At 46.2% G+C, this 9,649-nt stretch overlaps 1 protein-coding gene across 6 annotated transcripts in view; it reads right to left on the bottom strand.

Annotated features, from left to right (window-relative positions):
• The window catches only part of LOC121591018 (filamin-A-like), a 54,852-nt gene that overhangs the window by 28,953 nt on the left and 16,250 nt on the right, over positions 1-9,649 (bottom strand). For 3 of the 6 annotated variants that reach the window (XM_041911314.1, XM_041911316.1, XM_041911317.1), the window contains exons 3-10: positions 6,500-6,986; positions 6,003-6,017; positions 3,656-5,197; positions 3,323-3,561; positions 2,686-3,252; positions 1,319-2,451; positions 1,075-1,208; positions 853-985 (exon numbers count right to left, since the gene is read on the bottom strand). In XM_041911314.1, coding sequence (XP_041767248.1) covers positions 853-985; positions 1,075-1,208; positions 1,319-2,451; positions 2,686-3,252; positions 3,323-3,561; positions 3,656-5,197; positions 6,003-6,017; positions 6,500-6,986 — 4,250 coding nt within the window. The remainder of the gene's footprint in view (positions 1-852; positions 986-1,074; positions 1,209-1,318; positions 2,452-2,685; positions 3,253-3,322; positions 3,562-3,655; positions 5,198-6,002; positions 6,018-6,499; positions 6,987-9,649) is intronic. The other 3 variants (XM_041911319.1, XM_041911315.1, XM_041911320.1) reach the window with 3 other exon arrangements.

Below are 9,649 nucleotides of genomic sequence, written 5' to 3'. Positions count from 1 at the left end.
TTGGCAAGCAAAAGCAAGGCATTATGCCGTAATGAATGATTTCTTTCCAGTTCAGTTTTGAACAAGTGTAGACGTTCTGTAGCACAAACTCTGTCAACAAGAAGCAAAAGTGTGTAAGTGTTTGCATCATGTGTCTCGCTTAAGTTTAGTTTTTGAATTTTGTTTATTTATTACCACCGCTTGTTTCACAATGTAACAAACAGCCGAACGAGTTATCGTATTTTTGTGTATTAATAGGTTCCATTAATCCGGAAGATATATATATATATATATATATATATATATTGCTTTGTTTATACATGATGTTAAATGCATATGATCGCCATACGCTTGTTTTTGATTGGATACCTTCAACACACAAAGAGTACTAAGTCATATCGAGCCGCGAGTAAAGCTCCCACAACAAAGGTTGTTCATGAGCATATCATAAAAAACAGTATGATTCCCTTATCCTGCACACTCTGCACACTTTTCTGTTTCATAAATAACCACGCAAAAATGATATCAAAACCACACGTGAACGGTTGCTGTGAGGTAATAATGTCAGATAGACGATCCTCTCACCTAAACAATACAGATCTCAAAAGCAGCATCAATTGCATTATTGATTGCATTATTGATTTCACCCTGCTTGAGAGATGAAAAAACCAGATCGAACAATAATAACAATCACACGACTGAACATCACTCAAAAATAAACATCAAATCACTCATTCTAATCCAGTTAGTCACGTTTCAAACAATGTGACTAGCAATCACTTTAAACGTTGTGACTACGGCAGATGCCTTGAACAAAAAGACGCAGGGATATGAGAAAAAGGAATAGAGTAAATAAAGAATGGGTTAATATACCTTGATTGTGAACGTTCCGTTCGGGATGTTTTGACCGCCAAACTTGATATCCAGATCGTAGTCTCCGGGGTCCTTGAGCACATAGAAAATATCGAAGAACCCGTCTTTCTCGATAATATCAATGTCCACGTCACTGTCGACAGAAAGCAATGGATGTGAAGGTCGTAAACATTGCTATTGTTGTTCGTTTTTCCTTCATTTCTTAACGCAAGCTATACTAACCTCGCCTCAGAGTGAGAAACAATTTTGCACGTCACTGCACCAGTTCCCGCTTCCCGGGCATCAACGGCAAAGTGGTTCTTTTTCCCGTACTCTTGGTTGACTGGGACGGCTTGAACCATCTTACACTTGTCAGCCTGCGTAAATAAACATGAATAACACGTTTAGTGTTCAAATTGTTGTAACAAATGTTTTTTTTTTGTATAAGCTGACGAAATGGGCTGCCTTTTGCAACACACCAACTCACCTCTCCAGTAGGGATGGCTTGCAATAAGAAGGGCGAACCAAGTACGTCCTTTCCACCGCACTTAATACTGACATTGTATGGGCCGCACTCATCCGGCACGAACGAAACGCCGTAGGTTCCGTCCGCTTCCTGTTCCATTTTCGGTACCAGAGGTTTCCCGTCCGGGCCCTTGATGCTGACGTTGATGTCCTCTTTGGCTTTGGTTTTCGGTGCATCGATCTGGAACTTGGCAGGTAAAGATGCGGGCAGGGCTTTTTTTGTCGTCGCATCACCATACACCTTCACCGGGACGTCGTTCGGCGCTGGAGCAACGGTCATTACGAATGGACTGCAGCTGACGTCCTGGTCCGCAAAGCAAACGTTCGCCGTGATTACGGAACCCTCCTTGGGTGGAACGTACGTGACACCGTACACACCATCGCCCTTATCCTGCACTTGCGTTGCGATCGGTTTGCCTTCCGATGAGCTCAGTTTTACCGCAATCTTGCCCGGACCGGCTCCACTACAATCGATAAAGAACTGTGCCGGCAATCCGTCGTATACCTGGCCATGCTCAATGCCCGGTCCGTACACCTTTACCTTCTCCGGGCGCGTCGATTCGTTTACGACGACTCTGAATGGTGACCCGGGGATGTGCTTGTCTGCATAACGAATCGTAACGTCGTACTCTCCCGGTTCGGTGGGCATGTACTCCACGTCGCAGGAGCCGTCCCGATTGTCGGTACAGCTCATTTTGGCCTCGGAGGGCCCTTCGATCGCTAGCGATAGGCCACCAGCACCGGCACCACGTGTTTCGACCGTAAATGTGGCCATCTTATCGGTCATTGCACTTTCCAGGCCTGGGCCGTACGCGCGGCATCGGCTCGGATCGCATCCAGATTTTACATTCACAACGAACGGTGATCCTGGCACGGGCACGTTATCATACAGCAGATCGATCGTGTGCCGTCCGGCCTCGAAAGGTGTGTACATGATGCGGAATACGTCATCGGCGGAGTCACTTGGCACCAGCTTGCTGGGTATTTCGTTACCCCTCGGGTCGAAGATGTTGCACGATAGCTTGGACCTGTCTACGTCATTGCCAACCTTGCTCATATCGACCAGGAAATCCGTGGGAGCATTCATCACCACACCTAAAAGTATGCATTTATAGCTTATTTAGTACATGCGTAGGATCAACTATGTGTACGCTACAAAACACTGCAAAACATGCGAACAAAAATGCAACAAATTAAGCTAAAGAAATCAAAACAACTTGTGATGCAAAGGGAGCAAAACGAATTTCGTCCTAATGATGCGATTCGGGATTAGCTGAATAAAAAAAAAAGCCAGCAAAACACAGAAAACCCACTACATGCACACAATACCGTGTGGCTGTATGCCCATTCCAGAGACGCGTATCTTGTTGAGGTTCGGTTCCGGCACAATGATAGCCTGGTATGGCGAACCGGCGATATGGTCATCGTTGAACGTGATGTTTATCGTGTAGTCGCCGATCTCCGTCGGCAGATAGGCCACGTTGCACGTTCCATCGCCGTTATCGCGGCAGTTGATTGCCGCTTCGCAGGGACCTTCGACCGTTACGCCCAGCCCACCCTGGCCAGCACCGCGCGTGTCAATCATGAACTCGGCCGGCCGGTTAATGATTCCCCGCACCAGCCCTGGCCCGCTGGCTTGAACCTTGCGCGAATCGGAGCCCACCAGGCATTGCAATCGGAACGGTTGCGGAGTAATAGGAGTGCCACCGAAACTCACACTTAGCAGGTATTCACCCAGCTGGGTCGGGGTAAAGTTCACCAGAAAACCTTCTGCAGTCGGTATGACGTGCGCTTTCACCCGATTCCCCGAAGGGCTTGTGATAGTGACGGCCAGATCTGCCTTCCCGATGCCATTTGTGATGACGCGGAACTGTTGCAGGCTGTTCAGCGGTGCAGCTAACAGATTGAATCGAGATGGAAATGCTCATGTGAACATGAGTGCGGAACCCCACCGGACAATACTTACTCGGCTCTAGCCCATCCACCTTTATCTTTGACACATCGACCGGTGGTGCGACGGTGACTTTCGGTGACATCGGTACCTTCAGCCCGCCGTACAGCAGGTTGGTCGAGTAGGTGCCGGGTAGTGGTGGAATCACCTCCACCGCGTACGTATTATCGTTGTTGTCGATGATGCGTACCGGTACCTTCTGCTTCGATTCCTCGTGCACCAGATTCACCTCCAGCAGTCCATTACCGGCAGCCCTTTCGAATTCAATCAGCGCAACAACATAAAAAGAGAGACATAAAAGTTAATGCTTGGACCCCTCGCTCGTACCGTAAGTGTGACTTCCGTTACCTGGCATCCACGTTGAAGTGAGTGGCCGCGTTCGGCTTGACGCCGGGCTCCAACCAAGGCCCGAAGAACTGCACCTTCGACGCGTCCAGTGGAGTGGAAACGTTCACACGGAAGGGTGACTGGGGCACGGCAACGCCACCGTAGTTCACCTCTACCGTGACCGGTTCGGCCGAGGGGGCGGTGTAGGTGATCTTCTTCATTCCGCTCTCAGTTTGGGCGATCTTGTGCGCAATGGTGTTGGAGAAAACGTCGTTAATTTTCACCTCCAGCGGTGCCGAACCGGCTCGCGTCGCGTCCACAGTGAATTCCGTTGGTTTACCCACGATCACGCCTCCATTCTTCTCCACGCCCGGGCCGCTCACCTTCACCAGCTCCGGATGGAAATCGTCCGCCTTCGGGAGCACCTGGGCGATGTGAGGGCTCTTCGGAATGTCCTCGTTATCGCAAAGTATGTGCACGGCGTACTCGCCAGGCGCGGTCGGATGATATTTGACTAGTGCTGACCCGTCCCCATTGTCGTGACACTCGATTTCGGCCTGCGAGGGTCCGGCAATGCTGAATCCCAGGTTGCCAGTTTCCCCATTCGTCTCAACAACAAAACAGGCCGGCTGACCGACCATGCCGGACTTCAGCCCTGGGCCGTACGCCACAATTGAGGTGTGTTTCTGTGGCCCCACCGTCACCTCGAACGGGGACTTTGGGATTTCCTGGCTACCGTACAGTACCAGGATCTTGTAGCGACCCTCCTTCAGTGGAATGTATTGTGCCTCGTACGTGGTAGCATCGAGCTTGCGAATGCTGTGCTCCGGTACCACCCCTCCCGGGCCAAATATCTTCACCTCTGGGATGCCTTCGCCAGCGCCCTCGGTAAAGATGCGGAACGTGACATCGTCGTCGTTTACCCGCACACCGACGGGCTGTAGACCCCGTCCGCTTGCACGGACCTTTCGCGGATCACACACAGGGGCGACGCGCACCCCGTAAGGACTTCCCCGGATCTGTTGGCCGCAGAAGAACACGTTCACTGAGTGCAGTCCCACCTGCTTGGCCGTGTACTCGCATCGCCATTGGTCCGTGCCGACCTGGCGCAGCTTGGCTGCTACCGATGTCTTGTGGTTCGCTGGATCAAGAATGATCACCTCGGGTGTACCCTTGCCGGCGTCCTTCGTTGTGATGTCGAAGTACGTTTGCTTGCCGACTACAACGCCATCCGGAAGCAGGCCCGGACCAGTCGCCGTCACCTTGGATGCATCACCGGCTTGGCTTTCTACCTGCACCTCGTAGGGACTCTTGGGGATATCACGGCCGTTGAACTTTACGTACACCTTGTGCGGTCCCTCCAGTTTCGGAATGTACGAAACGGAGTAGGTCAGATTTTTATCGTTGTTAAAGCGGCAGTCCACCTTTTCCGGGTTACCGTTTGGATTGTGTACAGCTACATCGACGTTGCCCTTTCCAGCGGAGAACGTTTCTACGGTAAAGTTAGCTGGAGCTCCGACTGTCGGACCGGTCGGTTCGATTCCTGGCCCATACGCGCGCACCCTGTTGGACGGATAATAAAGTGAACGCACAAAACGCAAATAAGTAAGGTGGTATGATGTGACGGCTAAAATTACTTTTTTATTCTTATCCAGTCACTTTGAGGATGCCGGTTACACACAAGTCATGAGGTAAATCAGTTTGCTATTAAAGCTTTAACTATTTACAGGAACATCACACATTCACGCAAAACACAATCACACAAATAGCCAGTACGTAAAGGATCACACATATAGCCAGTAAAGGAGAAACAAAGAAGAAAACCATGTAAATGTAGACAACTTTCGCCACTGCTTTTTGGTGCATTTTCTTTTGAATTTCTGTCTTCCAATTTCAAACTCCAAAGTTTTCCAATTCACGTTAAGTCGTGTTTCTTCCACGTTTCCCATTCAAGCAAAGAGAGTACTTAAAGAGGCCATCTAAGACCTAGAAACCTTAAAGCATATAGAAATATTGTTGTTTAAATGTGTGGCAGCTATTCAGCAAGAAAATCAACCGTTATAGAAATAACAAAACACAACATGAGCACACTATCTGATGGGTTAATTCAGGCGCTATGTTGCAGGTGTGCATTTTGGTCGTCTTTTAAAGGGAACAAATTTGCTTTTTCCATAATTTAATCGTTACTGTTGTCCAAAATCGTGAGTTCCGAGAGGGCAGATCGTGAGCAGACGCGACAGTATACATAAGAATCTAATAGCAACGTGGGTAAACGGGCAACGTAAAACAAATGGTAACATTGCTTGAAATCAACAAATCATAATCGCTAGTCGCTAGTTGGTACATTTCCTTTGCAGCAACAACTTACCGCGGCGGTGGAACACTGCAATGTAATAGGGTAAGTGTGCATACATCGGAATTGTAAGGTCAATGTCGAGCAAAAGAAGGGTAAAAAGAAAAAAAGAAAAGAAGAAAAGATACAGAAAGATAGATACCACACAGCTGTGATCGTAGAACCGCAATCGAACGAACTGGTTGTGCATTTAAGGTGGAAGAATGTGTGTGTGTATTGGCAAGTATTTGATTGATGGTGTGGGATTGTATTAATAAATCTACGGCTACCAATTTACGTAAAAAATGGAAATGATGATGAAATGATGAGACGTACAAAAATGCAACTAATCACGGTAGTAGTTATCCACAATCCATTCCAAATGAGTAAAGGATGGGACGGATACGAGAGCAACATGATATCTACGATATTTGTTCTAGGGCGATCAACTATTTGGATCTCCTACTCTTAGTTCAGATCCTTTTTCAGTCGATTTTTACCTGATTTGGCATTGTTACTTTAGCGCGACTCACCTGCTATGGTTAGTGCGGGGACGTAGCGGAGCTCCTGGCTTCAACTTCGCGTTCGGATACTGGGACAAATATGTCATCATGGACTGTTCGTCAATATTGGGATTCACCATCTCCTCCGGTCGTATCAGCTGGCGAACGTTCAACCAGTCATCTGCCAAACCCATGGCTTCGGCCGCATTCTGTACCGCGTCCTTCGGGTCCCACATTGGCCAATCCGGGCAGAGACCAGGGGCAACGGCATCCACCAATGCTCCGACCGCTTTACCGTTGGTCCAGTCCGAGGTGAAGTTGTTGATGGGTAGATCCGGCACCAGCCGGTGTATCCAGTTCATCAGCCGTTGCTTCGGCGAGGCCCCGTTGCCGTTGGCCAGATTGTCGCCATTCTCGTCGCCCTCCCACATCGGCAACGAGATGGAATAGTGCAAAATCAACGTCCAAATCAGACCCATAATAAGCTTCAGCTTACAGTCTACAATGTCGGAAGAATCTGTAAGGAGCAAGAAAGGAAGATATAAACGTGAAACGAATTATTATTTTTTATACATTAGAAAACAGTCAATGATAATCAATACGGCAAAGCCGTCTCTCCTGAATAAAAAAAAAAACAGTCAATGATAAATCATTTATATAATTTTTCATACTATGTTGTAAGTCGAAAGCATACAGTGAATGATGGTACACTCTATTCTAATTGATAGATGGTATTCTAATCTAATTGATGGTTTTCTAATTGATGTTGGTACCATTTGATTGGTAATCTTTCAAAGTATTTATTTGGCTCTATTTTTGGCCATTCTTTTACGATTGAAAATGTAATGTTATCATATTTTGTATGTCATATTTAAGACAAAATTTACAAAAACCCCTGAATTTGAAGTCATACAATAGAACAACCTCTGTATGATACAACCTATGATTACATGTACGAATGTGTCACCTTTCAGGTTTAAGTCAGTCAGTCAAACCATTTAAAATCCTATTTTATTCGAACATTATACATGGCGTGAAAAAATTGAAAAAAAAACAAGCTTAAACGCCTATTTTTAATTGGTTGAATCACTAAATCAATTCACAAAGGTAATGCCAACACAACTGCCGCAAAAGGGACAAGGTTTTGGGTAAAAACTAATTTACGGACAGTAAAAGTTATCTTATAGTACAGATCGTATGCAGCTGTACCTTAAATTTAGTGAGCCACTGTAGATTTCAGGTGTTAGAAGAATGAAGGTTTACTTATAATGATACTAAAGAATGTTTTTTTGATCAGCCACTTTCCCAAACTCGATCGAATACGGGAACGATCGTTGCGATTGTCAAAATGGAATAAAATGGTGGTTTACTTGGATGTGTTTTGGACATTTTACCATATTGTGCGTATAACTGAACAGGATGCTCATGAACAAAAATTAAAGTAACCGTTGTATTTAGGCAACTGATTTCTGATAAGGGAAATGTGACTCAAATATTCGAAACAGTTAATATAAATAATGTGTACAAATGTTTTTCTTCAAAAAGTTCTATAAATACTAAAACGACAAGTTGTCGATCTTACCCACAGTGTCGAACCAACCCATACTTCCCCTACTCTGTTGTCTGGTCTATAGGACTGTGTAATATTGAATATCGCATATATTTTTCCCTATTCCGTTTTTTCTCTATTACCAGATTCACGAAAAGACGCTCAAAACGGCGCCTACTCTTGCAGTCGATGCTGGGCCGACTGGCAATGGCAATCGCTAAACATTAAAAAGTCTACCTGTACGTGCATAAACGCACACACTATCTTTTCGTATCGGCAGCTGCAAACTTCATCGCGAATTCCACAGACAGCCTGAGAGGTTTGGCTTACTCTTCTGTATCGCCGTTCTGCCGAATGCAATCATGGGTAATGTGGCTGTTTGCGAGAGACTCCCCAGCAAAAAAGCCCAACTCCTCTTATGGGGTGTTTACGGACCCGGTGGAAGGGAGCAAACTGGAATCAACCTACGAGGGCACGTGATGTAGAAGCACACCGAGCACACGAATACACGCACGCAGATGGACACAGAGGCAGAGAGCATAAAAGGCACCGAATTTCCTTGGAAGCTTGCTTTGCCTATATTTAGCATTTGAGTCATCAAGTCAGGGTTGTTTCTTGCGCCTGCTATGGCCACTGGTAGACAAACTGGACGTTGTCAGTAGCAACAGAAGAAGGGCGAATAATGCAAAGTAAAAAAAAAAAAACAAAAAAACTAAAACTACCCACAAAACGTTCCGCTTGCCATGCACTGGTTATTATGCGTATATGCGTATCCAGCAACATGATCATGGGGCTACCACAGTCCGCCTGTTTTTACTTGCATACTTACAATCTGGCCCATTTGAAGCCACATAGCCACATAAACAATCGTAATCACACAGCAAGCCTACTCCAACACACCGTGGTCGTTGTGGTTGGTGCGATCGAAAGGGAAAGTGATCGAGATGGGCTCGGTTTGGGGTGGAGAAGCCTCGGAACGTGTTACATTTGTGTGCGTTTTTGGAACGGCGAGTTTCAATATTTTAAATTCATTATCGAAACATTACATTATAATTAAATTATCGAAAAATTGAAACTTTTATTGCACTGCTTGTTTGCACCCTTTGGGCGGCAAACTCGAAGCCAAATTGGATGTTTTATATGGTGAAGACATGTTTCTCATAAACCGTGCATTGACCACCTTTACCACGGATCCCCAAATCAATCCACTAAAGTCTAGAAAATACGTCGGGTAAAATAAAAGTTCTACAAAAGAATGTTATTCTTTGGGCTGGGAAATGATAAAATGCATGTTACGCTCTATTTTGTTGGGGCAATAGAATACATCGTAAATACATTTGATAAGACATTCCCACACCAGCAGAACAGTCAGTTAGAGCTGCTAGAGCTAACGGATGTGAAATCATCACAAGAGGGAAGCTTAAAAGAGTTATTCAGTGAATGTTATTCTGAGGCTCACACCGAAAACCCTCATCCTTCATCGGACATCCACGATTGGACGTGTCCGGGATGGACGTTTACGGTCTGCTGCACCGCGGCCGGTGCTAGAGATTGGCCGCTCTCCCATGGTATGCTTTCACACTCTTGCGCCATCGTATAGGAGTGTTTCGCTTCGGCTGACGTGCTTCCCG

This window comes from Anopheles merus, chromosome 2R (genome assembly GCF_017562075.2).
Source record: "Anopheles merus strain MAF chromosome 2R, AmerM5.1, whole genome shotgun sequence".
NCBI lineage: Eukaryota > Metazoa > Arthropoda > Insecta > Diptera > Culicidae > Anopheles > Anopheles merus.
This window is presented reverse-complemented; position numbering and strand designations above follow the sequence as displayed.